The following is a 25,728-nucleotide window of genomic DNA, read 5'->3' on the forward strand; positions in this document are numbered from 1 at the left end:
GGACCAGTTGCCTAACAAAATTTAGTCGATGAAGATTCCCAGAGGCATGAATTGCAATTAAACACCTCTCATTAACTTTCAAGTTCCTAATTATGAGGTGTATGTTCCACTGAAATGTACAGAATGTTACAGCTGCTTCACTGCTGTTATTACTAATTGGATACACATAACTAAGATCTCAATTAAGCAAAACACTTAATACCATGCTTAAATCCCCTAAATTTAAGTCTGCTCCTAATTTTAAGGAAATGCTTTGCTTCATTGATTCCCAATAACCTAATTAAAACAGTATGATTCTCTCCCCCTCATCAAAGATGACAATTTGGTTTTACAATTTAATCCCTCTTGATTTTTCTGCACAGAACATAATAATATTTATAGAATAATAATCTTTTTTCTCTTACTAGGTAACACAAAGCGAGAATATCCTTGGATATTACATTAATGTGGAAAGAATACCCAACAGCTGCAGTGATTCACCAAATCGCATCTTTCTAAAGCACAGAGAAGTTCTTGTAAATATTTCTATGGCTTATTACAGAGTTAATATTTCTGCCTATAATCAAGCAGGAGAATCTCCTCAAGCCATCTACATTGTCCCAGACTTCTGTACAACAGGTACTTACTTTATCATTCATTCATTAGAGCAGTGGGGAGGTTTTATGAGCAATCTGTAATCTACCCTTTGTCAGTCTTTGGGACAGGTTTAAGTATGTTCTTGAATATTTTTAGGCTGTTATTTTTGCATAGCAAGAGTCAGTACTGCTTCTTAAGAAACGATTTCAATAGAAGTTAACAAACAGACCAAGCAATTTAAGATTTTGTTCATCACTTCCCATTTTCTCAAGCTAGAGAAGTAGCTACGTGATAGATCTACCTATCAAAAGGAGGGTCATCAAAGTTAAGTAGATACCAGCAGTTTAAACAAAGTTTGCAGAATGATGTGCAAATCCAATGTTTTTAAGCTAAGTAACTATTAAGAGACCTGCTACTGTCCTTTATTTCAGTATTATCCCTGCTGGTACATGGTGAGAGCAATAGGGAGAATGTACTTGTCATATTCCAATGAAGATGTAAGCTATTGTGATGCCTAAAGACACAGGGTTTTTTTTCATTTAAACAAGAAAACATTTTAACATTGTTTTTCTTATAATATAAGCGAGTTTCATTCGTTATAATCTTGATGTACAGCTATTGCAATAAAAGAAAACCTCTCTCTTCCAAAGTAAGAATTATTTCTTTTTTCTTAAATTAACCTATAGCATGTGTAAGCGTGCAAGCACCTTTGTTGGTCTCCAGACAGCTGCAAGTCATTGATTTTTCCAGAAACAAGTAATTTCTGGACAAACTCACACAAAAAGGAAACCTATAGAGGCTGGAAGCAGGGACAGGTAGCCTGAGAGGAATACAGGAAAATTGTCTGGCAAGCCAGGGATGATGTTAGTGAAGCTAAAGACCTGGCAGAATAATCTGGTCAGACACATCAAGGCCAACAAAAAAAGCTTCTCTAGATCAGTTAGTGGTAGGGACAGACTTTTTAGTAGGACCTGTTGCAATAGGACAAGGGATAATGTTTGGAAAATAGAAGAGGAGAGATTCAGACTAGATATAATGACATGTGGCTGCCCCATCCCTGGAAGTGTACACGGCCAGGTTGGATGGGCTTTGAGCAACCTGGTTTGAGCAACTGTGGCCATCATCTTGAACGAGATGATCTTCAAGGTCCCTTCCAACACAAACCTTTCCATGATTCCATGGTTTTCTAACACCCCCCCCCATTCTGCTCTCCTTGCCCTGCAAAGACATAACAATTTGGTTATGGCCTAAGTTTGACTGCTTTCACTCCCTTCTGATGAAATACATACTTCCACCTCAAGCCATCTTTCGATTGACACCTACTTGTTTACTGAACCTCTCAGCCTGATTTTCATGGCTCTTCTCAGACACACATTTCAGACTCAGTTGTACTTATATGCAGGTTTGCTGTATCTATCATGAGTTAACAGAAGATCCTTGTATTAAATGCATTCCTTCTCAGCATGCACAGCTTTTCAGCTCATACAGCCATTTTCTTTAATTTGACTTTATTATACTGGTTTTCAGACAGAAGATGATCTTGTCTGTCACAAGATCCACTGTTTACTCCAAAACGACAGGTTGTTCTTCTGTGCCCTTAGTTTCAGTCAGAAGGCCTTTCTTATTATTTAAATAATCTGTCTTTAAAAATGTCAATATGTTCAACATCCTTGGGGAAAATGCAAAGTATATGGAATATGAAATTATATGGCTAAATCCTCAATTAGCCCCTTCTCCCCCTCCCCCAGGTAACCACTACCTTACAGTTGCTTTATGTCTATGTATAGCAGTTAATAGTGGCTCACAGGAGGTTATTCAGCAACATCAGGATTCCTTTTCCTAAGGCTTGGAACAGCCATTTCTCCTTTTCCAATTTTGGGAAATTAAAGCGCATGAACAGCAACTAATACTGGATTCCCAGACACCATTGCAAAGTACTAGATGCTGAGTTTCCTTCACTGACCTAATCATGTAAAACTTACTACATCAGCTGCAGTGATAACTATGTATTGAATAATCTTTGAAAAAGAGCAAAAAAGAGAAAGCTGTCAAGAGAAAAGAAACCTGCTTTCCTGTTTATTGATCTCTAATGGTGTATTTGTTCACAGACATGCCTGGCCAAATCCACGTCAAACACCAGGGAACTAATGCAGTTGTCACCTGGACTCCAGAATACAATCCAAAATGTTTTGTGGTTGACTGGGGCACGGGTAAAGAGGATATGCGCATGAAAATAGTAACTACAGCTACTGGAAATTTCACACTAGGTAACAGCAACCACCCTGTTTTTAAAAGCAAACTGAAGACACAGATAAGTGCAACTCTTATCTCTGTCCAGCACTGAGATCATCCAATTTTTAGTAACACCGAGTCAGAGAAAATGTGGACATTTTAGTAGGATTCTTCTGGTCACAGCTGGGCAAGAAATGTAAGCTGCTGTTGCTGGTATGATATCTCTCCTTGCCCACATCCCAAGGAGACCTAAACACTACCGGCTTTAAAAGCAAAAATAAAATATTTCTCTTGTGTCTAGGTAAGCTTAACTTTAACTATGAACTGCTCTTTAGTCTCCCTTAGATTATTTTTTTTATCCCAATGGCTGTCCTTCTGAAAACCTAAGATCTCAACTCCAGTATTCTGCTGACCAAGGTAGGCATGATGAGCTGCAGCCAAGGATCATTTACATGACAATCATCAAAAATCTTGATTAAAATCATGTAGGTGACACTTGCAAAAGCCATGCAGGACTGGCTTTTATGTACCGTAAAGAGCACTTAGCTTTAGAGTTCTACAAATGAATGCACTCTTTTCCTTGGTCCTTCTGCAACATCCACACTGCCACATTACACCTAGTTGTTCTGCTTGCTTTTAAATATGATGGCTGAGGGGGAAATACCAGTCCTTGCACTAAGATAATGACAGCCATTTTAGTTCCCCTCTTCTCCTTTAGGAGCTCAAGCCTTTCAGAGAGAGACTACAAATAGGTCTGGCATCTTTTAAAAGAAAAGTTATGTTATATCTCATTCTGCTTTTGAAATGTTTGTAGTAACCATCTAGAGACAATAAAGAGGGATGCACATATTTGTTAGTCAGTGTAAAACACCATAAACCTATACTACATTTTGAATCTCAGAAAGTAAGAACTATACAGAAAAACTGCAAGTTGTTTTCTCTCCTGCTTTTCTTTGTAATTTCTAACTTTTCAATGAACTCTGATGTACCTTTATTTGTTTTCCAGACAATTTTCAGCCATTTAAGTTGTACAAAATAATGGTACATGCATCGGATGTGTGTCAGTGTGAAAGTTTCACAGGACATGAAAAGACTTTTGGAGTGACCCATTTTTACTCAGTTGAAGGAGGTATTCCTCCCATTTATATGATCTCATCTCTCATATTTCTTCTTGTTTCCTATCTGCATCAATTTACATAAAGTTTCTTTTCCAGATGGCTTAACAGCATTGTCCAGTTAGCATTGCCTTTAGTTTTAGCAGTTGTGCTCTGGCAGTGAATGACCTGAATGTTGTTCCTTACTGACAGAACACAGAAATATTATCATTACATAAGACATTACCAAAATAACAGAAAGAGTGTCTCAGAGTTAGTAACTGTGTTCAAAGTCAGATTTTCCAATCCCAATTTGGAAGTCTCTTATATTTCAAGTTGAAATTATTATGGCTGTGGCTGTTGGAGTAGTGAGACAGTTACAGTTTCTACCTACTTTGGTATTACTTAAGATGAGGGGGTTTTACTCACTGAGATCTCTCCTTTATCTTTCACCCTGATGTTAGATTTATGACAACTAGGATCAGGCAAAGAGCTGTCAAGGAAGCGGCTAGGTTTTAGTCTTGTATGTCTATTGCAGAAGTATTGGTGTACAGCTTAAATTCTTAACTGATTTTTAAGTTCCTAGGACAGGTCCTGCTAATGTGACAATCCTGAATATCACAAAGCATTCTGCACTTGTGAAGTGGACCCAAATAGCTGCTGAAGATTGTTTGGGCTTTCTCCAGGGATACAGGATCAGCTACACAGACACATCTAGGAAAAAGTCTCTGGGTAAGTCACTGCTGCTCAGAACAAAGCAGCAGATCAGTCATGACAGAAAAGATTCGTACAACTGATTAAGTGCTGTTGCGGCACAGTACTGAGTTCCTTACATTTCTGTGGGAATTGAGCCCTCTCAAAGGTCAGTTACTGGTTATAGTTTTAATGTTCAGGATGGTCCTCTGAGTACTTAAGAGTGTTTTAGGTATCATCTTGTATTAAATATTGATAAGAAAATATTTCTTTAAAAATTACAGTTCTAAATTCTAATTATCCGACTGAAGAATTCTTTGGTAACACTGAAAGGAAGATACATGCTGTCAGTATTTCTGAGCTGTTAAGTCTTCAGTCACAAAACTTTTATGTTTCATTGCAACACAGACAAGCTCAACTGAGATTTTCTGTAGGACTTAAGAAATTATACACTTCTTTTTTGAACTTAATTAGAAGGGAATATAGTTTGTATTTCTTACCTGTTTTCAAAGACACTATTATTTATTTCATTTTTAGAAATTTTGTCTTAAATAGTTTTTGTGTTTGTCTACAAATGATGGAACATCTACACACTGAAATAAATTAATAATTGTGAGCTGAAACCACTTGAGTTAAAAAAGAAATAATAAAAAAAATCCCCATACTCCTTTTGATAAACATTTTACTTCTGGTCTTGAGTGGAAAGTCTTCTTGCTATAAATAATAATACATTGACTTTGCACATACTGACTTTCAAGTAAAATTAAAGGCGTGCTATGGGAGACAAATAGCACCAGAGACCTGGCAAAGAACAGCAAGCATTCTACAGTTCATGTTGGCCTAAGCCTTTAGAGGGCACAAAAAGTAACAAAAGCTTCAAGTAAGCACCATCTTCAGGGGTCCCTCTTCCACCCAAATACCTGTAAGAATGTGTAAAAGGAGACAGAATGGTAGTGTCCAGGGCTGGATTTAATTATGAGGCTTTTTTTCCCTTTGCAATGATCTCCAGAGGTCTTTTCCAACCCTAAGATTTCTGTGACTCTGTGACATGAACACTTGATCTCCTCCATGTTTCCCAGGCAGAAAGAATAATTTTATCAGAGAATCTCGGGAAAGGAAGCCTACAAGGCTGCAGCACCATTTCCACCTCTATGAAGATCATTAATTCACAGTGGCAAAATTGAAAAGTAATTCTGCCCTACAGTGTACTGCAGCATCATTGTTCAATTATTCTGGCTAGGGGAAAAGTCACTACATGATCAGAATAAAAACATTGAGCCCTGTTATTCAGAAACAGACCTGTTTCTGCAGTGAATAATAATAGCACTGGTATTAATTAAGGTGAACAACTACTGACTACTGGAGTGAAAGTAAAGCATGTGATAGGGTTTAGTCCTTATGTCAACTGTTACAGTCAACATGAAAACCACTGTTCAGGTTGTTAGGTGTGTTTTCCTGTCATGCAGTATACACTGCCTTCTGCGTTCACCACCTAAACATCCTTTGTGTGTTAAAAGCTCATGCACTTTACCTCCAGATTTAAAACATACATAAGTATTTTTGGGAAATCTTGTACCCATCTGAAGAACATCAGCAAGGTGTGGCTTCCTCCAGATATAGATTAGGGCACAGAAATTTTGCCTTTTCCCCAGTCAGCTACACTGATACAGACCCAGCCACCAGAGTTCATCTAATCATCTTCTCCATCCCCTCTTGCTTTTCAGTTGTTACTCTCAATTCTTCTACCACAAGCTACCGTCTTACCAGACTGAAGGAAAAAACCAGTTACCGTGTGCAGATTTCAGGATTCACTAATGTGGGTGAAGGACCTCCGACTCATTCACAACCTTTCAGCACTCCAAAATATGGTACCGTGGAAGCTCTATGCATCAATCCTTGCATTATGCACTATATATGCCATTATTCTCTACTCTTTCCCACTTTTCAGGGAGTAACAAAGTGCTCATGCAGGAGATTTATTATTCAGTCCTTAATTACTGATTGCAAACACACAAAGCTGTTCCTTTGTGACAGGTAAACTATGCATCACAGAGCAACTCTGCCTGTACTTCATTACCTAACATGCAGGAAAGACTTAGCTGGATCTCCTCATCTCTGAAATGTTTTCTGACCTCTTTATGCTAGCTATATGCACATACCTTTATTTATTACTGACTCCTGTCATAGATTTCAGCATTTTAAATATTCTGCTTGTGACTAAGGAGGTTCACTAGTCTTTGCTCTTGGCAAACCCCTGAGCAATCATGTAAAATTGGTTTCCAGTTCCCTAAGCCATTAACAATTAAAAAATAGAAGTCTTTTTCAATTGCTCCTATTGTGGGTGACAGCTAATCAAAGTATCCTGTGTTTTAATAATTTAAGTACATTTTATCAAAGAAGCCCTACAGTTTGCTGGCAAAAGTTTTATTTTTCAAGGGTGCCTGGATAGGCTAAGATCAATACACTTCCATTTATAAAGTCTCATAATTTGCAATCATACAGGGTTGCCTATGCATGGCTTCTCAGACATTTTTAGCACCTTATCAGGTGCTAAAACTAAACTAAATCTGACATTGCAGTAGACTTTTTTCAGTTTTACCACAGCTTCATTCAATTGGAGCTTTCTAAACAAAAAAAGACAATAAAAGAGCAAACTAAGATGATATCAGGCACAGGAAAAGTAACCTGTGAAATTCAGAGACAGAAGTATGAAAATGGCTACAGCTTTTTTGTATTAAGTGATGGAGGTGTAAATACAAACAGCTGAATAGTCAAAAGGGTGAAGCAGAAAGAAAAGTAAAATAAATTAAAAATATTTCTTGGAATCAAGAGTTTCTGCCCCACACCCCCAGTCCTTTCTCCCTTCAACACAAGAAATGAAAGTGTCTCCACGGCAGCTTTTCTGCAGGACTTCATTCCATGTATCTTATTGAACACATAGAACAGGATATTGAACACACAGAGGATAGGATTGAATATTTCAAGGAAGTTACAAAAACGCATAGTTAACTTAATGCAACATTTTGAAAATTCAAGTAATTACACTGAGTTTAAGCATTATGTTTAATATTTTACACCTCCCCAACATGCCATGTGTTACTTAATCCATTAAAACAACCTCAGGTTTCTTTGTCATAAAAGCTTTTTCAGCAACAAAGCAATTTGCAGGTTTTCAAGTACCTTTTAAAGCATAATTAAGTAGCTCATTGAAAAAAAAGAAGTTTTGTTGGTAGGTAGGAAGGAAAAGGAAAAGCAAGCGGCCTTTTTGCAAATATGGCTTGTCAGTATCTGCAACACAATCGCATACTGACCACACTTTCCTGGAGTTACTCTGAACCTTTTGATTTAGCTATCTGTAAAGAATGCCTCAACCCAACCCACTCTTCAGACGGCATATTGCTTTGGCTCCTGTGTGAGCAGCACTGCTGTCCCTGCTCACAGTGAGCAGGACATTATCAACCTTCAGCAAAGTTTTAAGCAATTTACCTCATTTATCTCTTTTGGGGGTGCGATGAGAAGTTATCTCAAACAGGTATTAACATAGGCAATAGGAAATGCAGGTTTGCAGCAAGGATGGACAAACAGCTGACTGCAGATAAAATTGTCACAATGTATCCAACAGGGAAACTGTGGCACCTACCAACTACACAAACCATATTCTTATTATCAGGACCAGGTAGGATCTCACCCAAACACCCAAGCCCTGCTACTAAAACCTGGAAGAGATTAAAAAACATTTTCACTCAACTAGTTTCTCATGAAGTCAGACCTTCATTAGGGTCTTGAGATGTTAAACAACATAGAGCTCACCTAATAGCATCGGGATTAGGAATACTTCGGGTTTTGTAACGTGTTTGTCTTTGAATAGCAGGGTTAATAATTCAGCACATAAATCTAGGTATTTAAAAATACAAACCTGAAAGCCTCAGACCCCCCAGAAAACTTGGGTCTTGTTTTAACTAGGTTTCACTTACAGGCACCCCAGAACATGTGTAAGGTTTGACTTCTGTTTGAAATACTTCTCTTGGGTAGGCAAATAGTCTTCCTATACTTGATACCATAAAGCTGATTCAATCTCTCTATTTCCCATCAGATAAAGGAGAATTTGAAGGTTTTGTGACTGGCCTTTGCTTCAGCACAATATTCATTCTGGTTTTTGCACCTCTCACTTGTTCTCTGCTGCTTAAAAGGTAAGGGAATATTGACTGAAGTTGTTAGCAGCATTTCCAGTTTGTTTCACCCTGAGTTTCATAGCACTGGGCCTTTTTTGTCATTAAAAGCAATCCAAGTCAGAAAGCACACAACACAAAAGCCACACCACACTATGCATTTACAAAGTAAGAGCAAGTGCAAACTACTATAAGCTGATTAAATTAGTTTCTCAAAATCTATAATCTTTCACTTTTAATACCGTTATCTGACTGCCTCCTGTCTCAAACACCCTTGAAAAGAGTGAGGACCATTCTTCACAGTGGGAAATGGGTTATATATATGGAAAAAGCATGCATTCGATTATTTTGCACTTTCATTCCCAACTGATAATCATCTCTTCTATTGAAATACAAAAAGAAATTCCATTGTGTGGCATACACAAATTGATGTTGCTATCTAAGCAGTTTCCTGCAAACACACTTGGATGTCAACTGTATGAATTATGCACATAAGCACATAATGAGAAGTAGTAATAGGTGGATGAGTAGGAAGAAAAGAGAATAACTAGGGTGCCTCATCCATAGTAAGATATGGATGAGGTCCTCTTATTTTTGGAGATGTTGTTCTCTGTAGTAATAAAGTATACACATACACATCCCTCAAATTAATCTGAGGTGCAATATGAGGGGCATATAAGAAAAATGGTTTGCATAGTAATGGGTTCTAATGTTCATTTTCTGATAAGCCTAGTTTCCTACAGCTATTCATACTATTGTTTTGGTGTCCTAGAACATTACACTCCCTTCTTCTACTTTTTATAAAGCACCAGCCTCAGAAGCTGAAAACACAGCTGCTGAAGGACAGAACAGATAGATGGCACAAACCATAGCTTGAAAACTGTATGGCAAGATATAGCTCACTTCAGCTTATGTATCAGGCTAAACTCCTGCCCTTGCCATTGGGAGACAGGCTGCATTCCACATTAAGACACCTGTCCACTGTCTTTTCAGATTTTGCTTTAAGTTGCTTTACATCTGATCTAGTGTCTTTGACAACAGCTTCTGAGACTTACACAGAAGTTTCACTTAGATCAGAGAACCAGTAACTCTACAACCTCAGGCTTCACCTCAAACCACAGGCTAAACAGAGGCAAAGTACATTTCAGCTAATGAAATCCAGGTTTGATTTGAAAACCAGGCAACACTGAAGCCAACACTAAGGCAAGGTGATGGGCTACACAGCCTCCCACAGTCTCACAGCTGTGTTGAGTTTTTGCCTGTGGACATGAGTCATTGGGCAAAACTCAAAGAGCGGTGTTCTGAGAGCAGCTACTGACAGGGAGATCACCTCAAAAATGCCAAGAGATTATCTTCTTCCACTCCCACAGAAGCCATGCATGAGCAGCCAGGGGTGAACTGGTGCCAATGGGACCAGTCAGCTCAGCAGAAACTCCTTCTGAAATTCCCATCAAACCCCTCTGTTGCCCCTCCATAGGGAAATTACAGCTAGACCCTCCCAGACTGGGGCCAGGACCAGAATCCCAGGGCAGTGGGAATAATAGTCAGGTCACCATTGCAGCCTGTCTGCTTGGGAAGGGACACAGAGGACAATGCCTGAGATAGTACCCATGATGGCAGGGGATCAAGGTGGCTGGAGAACATAGCAGCTTGTTGCCAGTTTTCATTCTGGACCCTTCAATGCAATGAAGCAGCATGAAGAAAAGGGTTCTGATGGAAGACCTTTCAGCCAGCTGAAACTCATTTGAACACCTCTATTGAAAAACTCAGCTCTACCTTACAAACCCCTTCCCAGAAAAAGCCAAATTCAAAATGATTAGGAAAGAGCAGGAGCTGTGATGTACCCCTGTTCTGGTCTGAAGGTACCAGGGAGACCTTCTGCAGGACCACCAGTGTCACTGCACCAAAAATAAGAACAGCAATAGCTTGCTTGCTCTTTCTTGGAGGGAAAGTAAGCTTCTAAGCAGAAGCCCAGGAGCAAATATTTACTAAAACAAACATTTCCTGAGTGTCCCAAAGTCCTCAAGGAAGACGGAGGTTTTGTGGAAATGAGAAAATTAGGAAAATACAGTGATTAAATGTATAGAAAGAGACATTAACAGCTCCTGTCACAGCTCCTTTGTCTTCAAGCAAAGATTCTAATTGTCACTAACTCAGCATTCGGTGTAGACTACCAAGCTTGGTCTTCTCTTTTTAATTGGCATTATGCTTAATAGTCATCATAGAACATCTTGGTCTTATGATTATGAAAATACCAATAAAATTTTGCATACAAATGGCAGTTAATTTAAATGAACAGAATACGTCAATTAACCTGAAAATAAATTTAAATATTTCTTTACAGGCTGAAAATATCATGCTGGCCCAGTGTACCAAGTCCAAGAAACAGCAGTGCACTCCAAAATATGGCAAGTGCTCTTCTGATGGTGTGAAAAAATACACAAAGGAGATCCTTCTAGTGATTAATCAGTAATGCTAGTTACTGGTCTTTTCACACTTTACCCCAGCAAATGCCTAATATCAACAGTTGGGAAGCTACGGTAATACTAGAAATACAGGACTGGGGAGGGTTTAGTGTTGTTTAGCCAGAGGCTGTAGGCAGTTTTTAATTTCGTAACTCTTCTCAGACTTTGTTTAGAACAGGATAGAGTGTATTAAAAGGTACGGTTGATAGAAGAACAAAGCCAAGTTGAATGGGTGGAGATGGAAACCAAAGAGAGAAATTCAGGTTTTCTATCCAGTCAGTTTCCACCAACAGAACCGATAATTAAGTACAAGTTACACAAAATACAAATTAACATTGCAGCCTAATTCCATAGAACTCTCCCAGTGAAGGCCGTGTAAACGGTATTTTGTGATATCTGTTTCTCACCCTTCAGCCTCTACCTGCTTTAAGAGCAATCCAGGGGCTTTGCCTGGTCAGCTGGTAGCTGGCTGAGGACCACCTACTAGTCAACAGACACCATGGTTCAGAAGCTTGTTCAAATCTTGCCCATGGCTTTCACATGTGTTTTGGAAAAGGTACCTGAATTTCAGGACTGAAGAAGCACCTCAGTTTATCTCCCGAGTCTCAGACCACCAACCATTATATTTTTGCTTCCCTCTTCTAAATCGCTTTGATTTTTCTGGCAGGCCAGAGCTTTATTTGGCACTTGTAGCTCAAAAGCAAATAATCCAAGAGCAAAATACACCTGTTTAAAATGCATTAAGCTATTCCTACAGAAGCAAAGCAACTATAAAAGAAAATGAAGTCTGTATTAGCCAAGACTGGTAGATTAATATGGTAAGGTTGATAACACAGCAGAAACAGAAATTACAGGTATCAGGTAAGAGTTTGGTGGAAAGCAGAAAAAGTCTATGTGAGAAGACCGTACAATAAAGATATATTCCAGACATATTCCCTAGAAGTAATCTGATATTATGAACATTTCATGAAACGTGGAGAAAAGTATTCCCAGAATGAGCTTTGTAAAATGGAGGCAGGGAGTAAACCTTATTATATTCTGTATATTTATTCTATTTGCAGGTTGTTTCAAGACTGAACCCCATCAGGTTAGTTGAGCAATGTAGCAGCTCTTGACAGACACACATATATAGTACAGAGAGGTGGCAAGAAAATTTGTACTTTAAATCCACACAGAGCATTCTTTATTGCAACCAAAGGCAGTGATAACATCCCACAGTACAGAGCAGTAGGAAGAATTGGGAACCCTCTCCATTCAGTCAGACGCAGAGCCCAGGAAAATGAACTACAGGGACCAAGATGGACAGCCAGCCACCCTGTCAGTGTCCTGTTCTTCATGGTTAGACAAGATTCTTCAAAGATGATGCTTTCTCTTCATCCATCATTGCCTCTTTCAGACAGAAGCTCACACAGAGCTTATTTTAGATTTGGTAGGTGTAGAGTTTGGGCTGCTGTTCATAATAAATACAATAATGGAGGTACATATCACACAGGTCCTTATTTAAAACAAGGCAAAATCTGACCATGCGGAGGTGTCTACTTAACCCATTACAAGAGAAATATAGAGATATTTTATGTGGGATTACTGAGAATTCCAAGAATAGCATACTAATTTCCAAGTTAGAATACAAATTGTAAAAAGAAAGAAAATTAAAACCAATACAATTTTATTTCTTGCAAAAGAACCATAACAATTTTAACAAATTTAGAACAGCTGAGGAGGGGAAAAAAAAAAAAAAAGCGCTAAAAAGAAAGCAAATAGTTATACCAGAGAACTTACCAGCTTGGCAATAATTTAAAGAACTTTTTGGCAAAAGTGGGCAAACACAGCAGAACGATCAAAGTGGAAAAGAAGTTTTACAAACTGTTCTCCTTTGAATCATGTAGAAGTTGCAAAAACTTGTAACCCAAGGTACTCATTTAACCTTTGGACCACAAGATGGCATTAAGCTGAATAAAAAAACCAGTAGCAGCAGCTGGTAGATAAAGCTCGTTCACCTGCTGTACAGTTCAAGCTGCCACCTTTTTATAGTAACACGTTTGTTAAACTTTCAGAATAGCAGAATAGAAGCCTACATTTTATCATCACTACATTTCGTCCCAATCACACATGAACGCAAGAAAAACTTTATTTAGTTTGGGAGAGGAGAAGATGGTCCTCTGAGTTAGTGAAATCAATCTTTTTCCCTCGATTTCCTAAAATCAATGAAAATGAGATTAAATGTATTACCATATTATATAGGTAGGATCAGGCTGCCTGTCTCTTATCTTTTTGTTATTTATTTCAGTAAATTGACAATTGCATTTCACGAAAGTATGACATATGAGTATTGGGCCTACAAGGATGCTGGGGAGGGACTCTTCATCAGGGACTGTAATGACAGGACAAGGGCTAATGGTTTCAAACATAAACAGGGGAAGTTTAAATTATATACAAGGAAGAAGTTCTTTACTGTTAGGGTGGTGAGGCACTGGAATGGGCTGCCCAAGGAAGCTGTGAATGCTCCATCCCTGGCAGTGTTCGAGGCCAGGCTGGACAGAGCCTTGGGTGAGATGGTTTAGTGTGAGGTGTCCCTGCCCATGGCAGGGGGGTTGGAACTTGATGATCTTAAGGTCCTTTCCAACCCTAACTATTCTATGATTCTGTGACACTAAAACTATTCTTTCTCCCTGCTTTGTTTTGCAGATTAATTGGAAACCTGTTTCAAGGTCACTGCTTCAGGCCCTGTCAGACAATGCTACCACCAGTCTTTATGTCATCGAGCATGAGACAAAGGCTTCTTTGAAGTTAGACCTCTTTACAGATGGTGGAGAAGACAGCAAATGTAACACTGACCAGTCAGAAGAACCTAGCAATAACTTAGACATAAGCCTAAAGCAGAAAGAAATCCCTGAAGAAGTAGTAACAAGTGAAAAAGAGGGAATCATTTCCATTACCGTACCACTCTTGAGTGACTACACTAGCATGGAGATCAGCCAAAAAGCCTTGATGAGCCTGACAGTGAAACTGCCTTCAAGAGTTGTTCATCCTCATCTGAAAATGGAGCTAAGCAGTAAGCCAGAACAAACTGAGCATGAGTGTTTGTTTGCTCCCCAAGACTACCTCAAGCAAAACCAGCTGGTACTCTTGACATCTGGACCAAATTTCATGGGACAAGTCAATTCAAACTGAAGCTGTAATTTCTTCATATTTTTTTCAAATTTCAAAATATAATTTCCCATACTGTAAAATCCAGTTCCAAAACCTCTAATGCTTGAATGAAGCCATTAGGACCATGTAGTGCTACTGTAAAAATTGGCCAGAGAAACTCTCTAAGACTCAATTTGGAGTTTAGAGAGCAGCATTCTTCATTGCAGCACTGCGTGCACATGAAAATTGTTTTGCAAAGGTGAATGCCCCCATTACTTGCCGGCAGCAGCTGTATATTTAGCATATTCATGCATATTAACAAATTTTCCATGAGATTATTTACATATTCATGATATTTCCATGAACTAATTATAATATTTGCATCCTAATTACATGTGCTCTTTCTTGCTGAGTGGGGGTCTCTGATGGTTGCTCACTGTGTTTACTGAATGACCTCAGTCCTTGCTCATGTTTGCAAGGTCCCAGTGCTGAGTTAGCAGCTGGTATGTCTTTGCTTCTGTTCTGCTCCATGTTGGATGCCACTCTGCTATCTTGAAAGCTGGCATCCTTGGTCTTGTTTACTGTCTCCATAGTTGGTATAAATCCTGTGATGTTCCTTCCCCCGTCAACTGGAAATACCTTTCTCTCTACATGTTAGCAAGTTAGAACCATTTACTGTATTTTACTATGTTAGTTTAAAGCCACACACACTGTTAGTTTAAATCTGTAATTAAGCCTACAGTAGGACAGTTGTGATAATAGCATCTACTTCAATAAAATTCCTTGGTGAGATAGATTCATTATGTAATTATATTAGCTATTTCACCACAGTCAATTCTGTGGAAAATCCTATTGTCTTCACACAGGCAAAACTTTCAGGGAACTGTATGAAAAACCTTCCAGTGAGGTACCTCTTGTTAGGTGCTTAGTGCCAGGGCACTCAGGAAGCCATTTCAAGGCACAATGTCATCAGGAGAGTTCACTATGACCAGTTTAAGACCCAATTTTCAGATCTGATAATCTCTTCAGGAAAAATTCCAGCAGAAGTGTCTACCACCCCAAAAGAAGCTGTCCAGTTGTTCAAAGCTGGCCAAAAGAGTGAAAAACGTTCAATATAGGAATAGAAAATTATGCTTATCCATCTGTGTAAAGCACTATTAAATGCTTTATATATTAGAACTTTACACCTTTATTTATCATAGATGAATAGCACTGTGTAAATGAGGATGATAATAAATATCAGTATTAGTGCTGGAGTTCTTACTTGCTTTAAATTAAAGCTATTTCTTCCATGTTTATCTACACAGGAATAGAAATCTATTCATGTTCTGTTACGAGATGCAGTTGCCGATACCATTTCACACTGCATGTAATGATGGTATCTGCTGAACAGACTTCAAGAACTGAATAGATAGTTGTTATTCAGCCCTCCAAAGCTTGCACTGAGGAGAAATCACAGTGATATAGGGAATAAAAGGGTCTTCCCTAATATCCTCTTTATTTGACTCCCTCATGTATCTCTGGTGCAAGGAGTCTGAATTGGTTTTCCAGCTTATGAGAGCTGCCCACCCATGAACTCTGTAGGCATTAATGGTTTGCAGCTATTGTAGATAACTCAGTTTATTGTTGTTGTCTCTAGGTTACAGAGCATTTTATTATAATTATTTTGTGGAGAAATTGATCCATTGTACTGTAAGCACCAGAGGCTCCTTAGACAGACATCTCTTAAAATTCTCTCATTAAAAGTGAAGGACAACTCACATTCACGCAAATACTTTCATGCATATTAGGCAGTATGAATTATAGAATAGCCATGCTTACAAAAAGCTTAAAGAAATTGTGTATGTCCCACTTGACTGATTTATTGAGGCCCCAAAATAAAACCTGTTCTATTCACTTCCCTTATTTATATTCTCTCTCTTTATCTGTATCTCTCTATGTCTGTTAGAACTGGCAGGAACGAACCTGTATTTCACTGTGGAGTTTGCATTGTTTCTTTCTTAGCAGTTAAAATGCATTGTTTTGCCACAAGGCAATCTACCTGTTACTACTTATCCCTGTTACCTCTGCTCATTAAATGAAGGGGTAACAGGAGCATTCCCCACACCACCTCAAAGGTTTGAGCAGTCTTTTAGATCTCTTCAAGTGTTTTAACTTCAACTGGGGGGCAGTGGGAAGGGGAATGATATTTGTTTATTGTTGTTGTTTAGTTCTTCTGTGGGAATTTTTAGTTCCGTTGTAAGGAACCCACAACAATCACAGTCTAACTGGCTGACCCCTTCAGCCAGGTTATAGAAATGTGTGCATATACAGACTGCAGAAGCCTGCCTACCTCTACAAATAGGTATTTCATGTGCAGGTGGTTTCAGTAGGATGCTTAGCTTCAGTATTCTTAGCTCTGCTATTGTTATGTTAGGAGTGAAATGGCAAATATGGAAGCTCAGAACCAGTGTTAGCAATAGTGAGAACTTGGACACCGTAAAAGTTCAGACAGTTAACTGTAGGTCTGGAGGCATATAGCATAGTGATTTATAGCATGAGGTATTATACTGCAGAGTTACAGTGTTTTTATATTTTATATATATATTTTATATTTACAAAGAGAGGAATGTAATATACAGTCTCTAATATGGCCTCTAAAAACATGCACAAAGCAAAGTTAGTACATACCTATTTTTTCTGGTACCCAGAGTAGATGATTTTCTTGCATATTTTAACGTAATATAGCATGGGGATTTTGTTGCTGTTGTTGTTGTTTTGGGGGCTTCGGGAGCTGGGGTTTTGGGCTTTTTTTTACACTTCAGGTCAGACTAAAGTGCAGTATTCAGACAGCACTAAAATTACCACAGAGTTTCAGAGACAAGATAAACAGTTACTCAGCCTGGAGTAAGAGATTGTCACAACCACAATATTCCAGAGTTTTTTTTTCACTTTGTATTAACTAAATAGAATAATTACAGAATAGCTACAAATCCCCTAAAATCATAAGCCTTTGGGGTACTTTGGCAACCTTAAAAGACACCTTTGTGGCACTATGGCATCTGCACTTGAGTGTCCACCTGAAAGCAAAGAGCACAGGTGCATCCTGTCAATATCAGTCAACCCATTACTGCCACAAAAACTGTAAAATAGTGAAACACTTCATTAAAGTCCTGTATTTACAGAAGACGCTTCTCTGAAAGCTCTTTTGACTGTGCCACAGGCTCTTGGTTTACCTGTTTCTCTCTCTGTTGATGGCACTGTTTGTCTACTGCCTGAATGTTGTTAACTGTATCCTGGTACTGCACTGATGGTATCTGTATGAAAGTGGGTAATAAAACCTGGGACAGCTTATATCAGTCACTTCTGAGCATTGTTTACAGAAGACTGCTTCTAAGACAAATCAATCCATGCCAATGGAGGGGAAAAAGAGGAGACTCCACAACTGCCCTGGGCAGCCTGTTCCAGGGCTTGTCAACCCTTTTGGTGAAGAAATCTTTCGTTAAGGTCCAGCTGAAACCTCCCCTGGTGCAACTTGAAGCCATTTCCTCTCTTCCTGTTACTTGTCACTTGGGAGAAGAGATGACAGTCACTCAATTGCAGGGAGCAATAAGGTCCCTCCCAGGCCTCCTTTTCTATAGACTAAATAACCCCAATTCCCTCAGCTGCTCCTCATAAGACTTGTGCTCTCTTATTTTCTCACACACAGCTTTCCCTGGACCAGGACAGAAGCAAACTGCCAGGGAAATCGTGATGAAACATGTTCAGGGCTTTACTGGAAACACTGGAGTTCAGGCAGGCTGGAGAGTAGCAGACATGCTATTTTAACTGTAAATTGTAGGCTGCAGCCAGTTTTGGTATGTTGCTCATACAGAAATGGACAGCAGAACCATAAAGATCTTACGGGTATTCTCTGACCTTTCCCAAACAGTTGACTGCTACTGTTATATTTTGCTGGTCATGGTTCAAGCCAAGATACTCGGCTGTCAGCAACCTTCAACTTTCTTGTGAATTGCAATGAAATAACCATTCTGGCACTCATTTCAAGTGTATGGTGGCTGGGTGTCATCAGATCTAGAATCCATAAAGCTCAGTAATTCCCTTTTAGTATGACAGCTGCGGCTTTGCTTTCACTATCTGGATGGCTTTGGCGCATTACATCTATCTTGAAATGAATGTAGCCGCTGTGACTTCTGCATGTTATATTCAAGCACTACACATTCAATTCTGGAACGGAGGCTACCCATGTTTCTGCAATTTATCATAGCTGTCTCAAACCAACTGTAATTGCCAATGCCCATACAGCATACACAGACAAGCTATTTATCTAGACACACACTATACTGTAGCTTCTCAACACTGCATGGGCTCGTGCCTCATAAATACTAAAGCAATAGCAAGTAGTGACTCTGAAGTTCTAATTTGTCAGGTCCGGTTACACCGTGTCACAGAAATGTTCTTCCACTGCTATAGAACATTTGTGGAAAACTTAAGATAAAATTCACATGAGATACATTGGCTCAATGAAAATTAACACTGTTAGTAAGGATCTCACTAGGAAAAAGTAAAAATATTTCCACTACTAACATAAGAGATTTTGTGGATGCTGAGAAAAGCCCTAGCTCCAATGACAGTTAAAACACAATCCAGTGATACAAGATCCTGTTCACTCTATTTCAATGTTCATTCACTGTTGGTGAGAAGACCCTTGGAATTTTGCAAATGTAAGCAAGTGCAACTACAGAAGCAACACTGGAGAAGCAGTTGCAGCTTTAACAGAATACTATTTTTTTCAACTTCTAAGAACAGCTGTGTTTTGGTTTTGGTTTGTTTTTTTTGATTTTTTAAATACTGGTTGATTATTGGAAAACTTCAAGGAAAAAGAAGGGAAGGTTTGGATGCAGAGAACAAGCTGACAGAACTCCAAGCACCAGGAACAAAATGGAAGATACTCTGTTTATTTTATCTTATACTCTTACACTTGTATAGTGTCCTTCCAGCACCCCCAATGTATCTTGGCCCTGAAACCAACTGCATTGCCTGAGAGGCTCAGTATTGCATATTGACACCATGGTGCTCTGCCTAATGCCATATCAGCAGAATCCAGCTGTACAGTTCCTATCTCTTTTCCACGCTAGCACAACTCTCATTGCAGTCATAGACTAAGTTCAGAATAGTTCATTTTCTCCTGCTTTAAATAAAACCCCATGCCTGCTCCCAAGCATTTTAAATTACCTTTCCCCTGCAAAAAAAAAAAAAAAAAAGAAACAGTTCAAACAAATTTCATCAGGTAATTAGCTGCATGTAATCAAATGTAAAGCTCCAGCATACATCAGCCTCAGTCTCTTTGTGGTGGTCCAAAGCACCAGGTAATCAACTGGGCATATCCTCAAAGTCCAAATGAACCTATTTCAGATATTACTAAAAAGGCCCTGTAACCCATACACAAAGTATCACCTATTAATGTACGAAGAGGTACACCATATTCCAGTGCATTTTAGCAGATTGCTACTGCATTAGGTATTGAAATAGCAGTGGTCAGGTACTAAAAATAGTGGTGCCTAGCAGCAGGCTTGAAACAAAGCCTTTAGCACACACAACATCTAAATGTGCAGGATTTCAAACAGTATCTGAGGCATTACTGCAACAGCTCAAACGGGGGTGCTCCAGCACTGGATTTTATATTGCAGTGCAGCATAGCAGCTGTTTTTAAAAGACAACGCCCTTTCCACACTTCACACTTGTATTTTTTAAAATTCCAGGACAGATTCTGGCTTGAAAAATTTCTGTTTCTCCACGGAACAACAAGCCTTAAAGGGCTTAAGAGAGTTCTTAAGAGAGTTCACTCTTCAGAGAGTTTTCTCTCAGGACACACGACCAGTCTGTGTTCTGAGCCAATGAAGGGCAACATTTTCAAAACAAGGCAGTGCTACAACAAACCCCAGACTACAATTAGGAAGTCTTGCTAGGTGATACACAGAACCATATTTAAAAAAATGAAAAAAGAAAAAGGATGTGCTGGGAAGGGAACATCATCAACTGTAGCACAATGATCCAAAAGCAACACAACCACAGGTGATACGGAAAGCTGATGTTAAAAGTTTATCAAATCACTGTGGTAAAGGCAATTTTCTGTATAAGCCCCAAATCAGCATCCTGCCTAAGTTCCCATCTAACATGAAGGCCTCTCTCTTGCAAACTGATTTAATTCCTCTGCCTCACGGTTCAAACAACTCACTTCCACGTATGCAGTCCTCTTCAACCAGTACAGCCACTAACCGCTCATGATCTACACATCTCATCTTCCACTCCATCTCAAAATTACCTCACAAGTTCACGCTTTCATAATACAAAAACAGAACGAATCTCACAGAGCTCTCGCCCTCCACCCCAAAACCCAAACCCCTTCCTCTGCCCAAAAAGTCACAGCTTCCAATTAGCTAAGCACCACGTGGCAGCAACAGTTTACAAGGCTTAAATTAACTGTATAATCACCACCAGCGATGTTTCATCACCCATGTTAAGCATTTTACATTTCATGTGCGGGCCTGGAAGTCAGAACATGAATCAAGAGTAGAACCAGCAGGCTTGGATAGTTACTCAGCCTTCTATGGTCTTCTAAACCTGAGGAAGACAGGGGACAGGAATGAGACTTGATTGGTTTTATAAAGCTCCTGAGAACTATAATCTGGAAGGATGATATGGCCTTTAAAACACTAATTTTTGCCTTTATGCTTTTTTACAGATGTCTGTTTCTCTCCACAAAGAGCATAAAGGCAAAAATTTCTTATCTTATAGGCAGAGAATGACATAGAAGCCATGAAACATGATCACTTCTACAGAGACATACTACTCTTGCCAATTGCAATTACGAGCTACTATTGAAATAAAGTTATACATCTGACAGAAGAAAGTTCTTGGATAAAGGAAGTAGGATTTTATGTTTTATAGTGCTTGCAACTATAAATTACCTGTCCTGGGTTCAGCAGTAGCAGTCATTTTTCCCCTTCTTGGTAGCTGGTGCAGTGCAGTGTTTTGACTTTCGGCCTGGGAACAGAGCTGATAGCGATGTTTTGGTTTGGCCAAGGACTTTGTGGGCCTCATGCTCTGCCAGGGAGGAGGGGAAGATGGGAGGAAGCAGAGACAGGACACCTGACCCAAACTGACCAAAGAGGTATTCCATACCACAGCACGTCATGCCCAGGATGTAACTGGGAGTTAGCCGGAAGGGCTGGGGGACTGCAGGATTGGAGGAGGTATCGATCGGTGCTTGGTCGGGCTGAGGGGGGCAAGTTATTGGTTGGCTGGTGGTGAGATGATGTATTCTGTTCCCTTGTTATTTCCTTTATCATTATTATCATTGGTGGTAGCAGTAGTGATCTGTGTTATACCTTAGTTACTAAACTGTTCTTGTCTCAACCCGTGGGAGTTGCATTCTTTTGATTCTCCTCTCCGTCCCTCCGGGAGCAGGGGGAGGGAAAGAAAGGGGGGAGAAGTGAGCGAATGAATTACCTGACTGGGTTTAAACTATGACAGTTCTTTTTGGCGCCCAACGTGGGGCACGAAGGGTTGAGATAACGACAGATTTGACTGGATTAATAGTCACTCGTCACAATGACGATTTATTGGCCCTCAGAGTTGTTCCTCTTGATTTCACAGCTTCAGAATGTTGTAACTTACGTAGAGCCGGTATTTGCTGTGTTAGTGTTTATCAAGTGTGGGGCTTGGGCTAAGGTTCTTGTCTCACTGCGCTTTATGGCAATGGCTTGTAATACGGGTGGGCTCCAGCAGCAGGGCGGGACGGACGTGGCCGTGGACTTGTACCTGGCCGTCCGGCTGCTCTTCACCGGCCTGGCCCTCACCCTACTCTCCATCTTCGTGAGGCTGCGGGGAGCCGAGGGGGAGCGGCCCCGGGAGCCGGCGGCTGCTGAAGCGGCTCAGGAGAGCGGCCCCGGGGACCAAGCGGCGGCGGGAGCGGGGCCGGAGGCCGCGAGGGGCCGGCTGCCGGTGGAGGAGGTCGGGGCGGTCGAGGAGCAGAAGGAAGCGGCTGCCGAGCAGCGGGAGAAGGCGGCGGAGGAGCCGAGCCCCGCGGAGGAGCCGAGTCCGGCGGCCGAGCCGAGCCCCGCGGCCGAGCCCAGCCCCGCGACGGCCGAGAGCATCCCCCGGCAGCCGCCCGCCGAGCCCTAGGAGGATGCAGGAGACCAGGCAGCATTTCCCAGCAAGGCAGAGGAGGAAGAGCTGGACTCAGGAAAAGAGAAGCTGGTGGTGGGAGAGCCGGCAAGCACAGCAGCTACACCAGCCCCAGTGACAAGTACAGCAGCATCCTCTGAGACTTCTGAAGGTTTTGAATGGCCTTTGGGTACCCTTGGGACCTGCCTGCTGATTGTGATGGGGATCAGCATGTTGGCACACACACAGAATGTGTTCTACCCACAACCATTTTGTCTGATCTCAAAAGTTAAGCAGAGTCAGGTTTGGGTCTTGTCTGGGGTTAGACGACGATGCAGGGGGACCAAGAGGTTCTCCCCAAGGCTGGACAGCCAGGAGTGGCAGGGTGTGTGGGACAGTATGGGCAAGTATCTAGTCCACTGGGCTCCTCCAGTGCTTTGGAAGCATCGGAGATGGAAGGCAGCTGTATGGAGTCCCCAGCAAGAAGCTGCAGAAACTGCTGAAGAGGACAGTGAATTATTTTGAGCCTGGTGGGCCCATGGCACTTCAGGCCATCAGAGCAGAGATGCAACACAGAGATGGACTCATGATCGAGGGGTGGACTTAGCAATGGACACTATTGCCCAGGTTATTCACGAGTGTGAACACTGCACACAGTCTCTCCTGCTCTGGAAGACTGTTACAAGAGATGGAGCCTGACATCATGGACCAGATGGACTCAGCAGCTTTATAGGGACTGGTCCATGAACTAAGATAAGAGTGCACCGAGATAAGAGTGATGGTATATTGAAAATGTGGGATCTGAGCATGACGTGAATGGTATGGAATAAGGGGTGGATAATGTCCTGGGTTCAGCAGTAGCAGTCATGTTTCTCCTTCTTGGTAGCTGGTGCAGTGCTGTGTTTTGACTTTCGGCTCGGGAACAGAGCTGATAGCGATGTTTTGGTTTGGCCAAGGACTTTGTGGGCCTCATGCTCTGCCAGGGAGGAGGGGAAGCCGGGAGGAAGCAGAGACAGGACACCTGACCCAAACTGACCAAAGAGGTATTCCATACCACAGCACGTCATGCCCAGGATGTAACTGGGAGTTAGCCGGAAGGGCTGGGAGACTGCAGGGTTGGAGGAGGTATCGGTCGGTGCTTGGTCGGGCTGAGGGGGGCAAGTTATCGGTCGGCTGGTGCTGAGGTGTTGTATTCTCTTCCCTTGTTATTTCCTTTATCATTATTATCATTGGTGGTAGCAGTAGTGATTTGTGTTATACCTTAGTTACTAAACTGTTCTTATCTCAACCCATGGGAGTTGCATTCTTTTCGATTCTCCTCTCCGTCCCTCCGGGAGCAGGGGAGGGAAAGAAAGGGGGGAAGTGAGCGAACGAATTACCTGACTGGGTTTAAACTACGACATTACCCCAGCTAAAAGTGATCAAAGGGAATCTGATTTATTAAAATGAATTAACTTATGCAACACTTGGCTGCCATCTTCCACCTAGCCATAAAAGCATGGTAAATGCCCATTTCTAATGCATTTCTAATGCAATGCAATGATCCAGGTCTAACATTTTCTTCCATCAAAAGATTCTTAAGTATACTTTAAACTGATAAATTCAGCATTGCCACACTTCAGTTGAATAAAGCAAGAATGCTAACTCCTGTTATTAAATTAGAAGAACACAGTATTTCAGTGACTTACTGCATGTCCCACATTATCTGAGAAACGGCACTATAAAGCAGTCTCCAGCTCACACCATAAACATACACTTGTCATCTTCCCATCCTCTTTGGAGATTAAGCAACAGCACAAACATATCACAGTCATAAGGATCTTTACTACATCAGGATACCCCAGCTGATACAATTGAAACTTGGACACATCAAGTAATACACCTTACAATTAACATCATGAGCACCCAGTTAACATCTTCTGTAAGGCCATCCCCTATTCTTAGCATCCCAATAAACTCTTTAATAACCTATCTACCACAAATTTCCTTTGGCCAGAGGAAAATTTAACTGGGTACACCAAAACAAACCAAAAAGCACTGCGTGTTTGTTCCTGGTTAGTATCTACTATCTCATAACATCCTTCTGTTCATTCCATTTAATGGTTCATTCAGAAATACTGATCATTTTGTCTGAGACTGATCTGTAACACGGGTTAGTATGATTTACAGTACAGTTCAGACAAGTCTACTCCTCACCTAGTCTTGATGAGACCCTACGGGATAACTGGGATGCGTAAACTGAATATTTGTGAGGAAATAGCCATGCTCATAGAAAGACAAGTTTTTAACAGTTCAGAAGACTTATTAAAGAAGTCTAAAGAGGAGTAGTCCTACAAAATTGAACAAAGCAGAGGAAAAATTGTGGAAAATATTACCCCATCACAGTAAGACAAACCTGACAAAAACCAGATGATTACACGTTCTTTTAAAGTTCACGTTTCATGTAGACCAATGCATCTGCTTTGAACTTCTAAATCCAGTAATCTGAAGCAACCCTTTAACATATTACTTCAGTAAAATTTAAAGGTTTTCTTTAGGTTCTACCTTTAAAATGAGAGGTAAAATTTGTAGAGAGAAAACCAGGAGACGCAGTCTTCCCCACATCTCATACTGAAGCAGCACATTTAAGACAGGTCTAGCACCAATGCTTATGTCTGCCTGTTTTCTTAAAACAAGCAGGCAAACCAAGCCATTTACACAAGAAAGTTTAAGACTGACACTTCTTTATTCAATTTTCTATCCCCTCCTCTAAAGAGAACTTTTTTTTTATTACTTAACAAGATTAGGTATATATATGATTTTGAACCACTGCCAAGACATCTCAATGTATTTCTCAGACGTGTTTTTTCCTCCTTTCACATTCAGAGGAGCAGCATGGTAAAATGCAGCTCTCTAGACTGAAGATGTGTTGACTAAATCACCTGATCAGTAGCAGGTAAGCCAGCCACAAGTCTCATTACAGACATAACTGCTCCCAAAAATCACAAGATCAGATCCCTACCAAACAAGTTATGTTGAGAAGCAGACCTCAAACTTCTGCTCCTTAACCACTGCCTGTTATTTAGACTCTTACACATTGCACAAAGTAACAGGGAACCTTAAGTGAATTGTCATATGAAAAATATCCATGGCAATAGATTGACATGTACTGTCAGAAGCTCTGCATGAACTCCTGATACTACTTTAAAAAGAAAAAAAAAGAAATTGAGAAATACTTTATGC

General features: G+C 40.4%; 1 protein-coding gene across 1 annotated transcript in view; it reads left to right on the forward strand.

Moving 5' to 3' along the window:
* LOC130597191 (interleukin-31 receptor subunit alpha-like) overlaps positions 1–14,785 on the forward strand; it is a 28,876-nt gene extending 14,091 nt beyond the window's left edge. Inside the window, exons 8-15 of the mRNA XM_057405503.1 lie at positions 408–618; positions 2,685–2,843; positions 3,815–3,937; positions 4,482–4,634; positions 6,320–6,463; positions 8,689–8,785; positions 11,109–11,172; positions 13,915–14,785. Of these exons, the coding sequence (XP_057261486.1) occupies positions 408–618; positions 2,685–2,843; positions 3,815–3,937; positions 4,482–4,634; positions 6,320–6,463; positions 8,689–8,785; positions 11,109–11,172; positions 13,915–14,400 (1,437 nt within the window). The 3' untranslated portion in view covers positions 14,401–14,785. The remainder of the gene's footprint in view (positions 1–407; positions 619–2,684; positions 2,844–3,814; positions 3,938–4,481; positions 4,635–6,319; positions 6,464–8,688; positions 8,786–11,108; positions 11,173–13,914) is intronic.
* The last annotated feature ends 10,943 nt before the right edge of the window (positions 14,786–25,728 follow it).

The sequence above is a fragment of the Pezoporus wallicus genome, unplaced genomic scaffold (genome assembly GCF_028554395.1).
Source record: "Pezoporus wallicus isolate ANWC-B61680 ecotype Strahan unplaced genomic scaffold, APGP_CSIRO_Pwel_v1 scaffold_2696, whole genome shotgun sequence".
NCBI lineage: Eukaryota > Metazoa > Chordata > Aves > Psittaciformes > Psittacidae > Pezoporus > Pezoporus wallicus.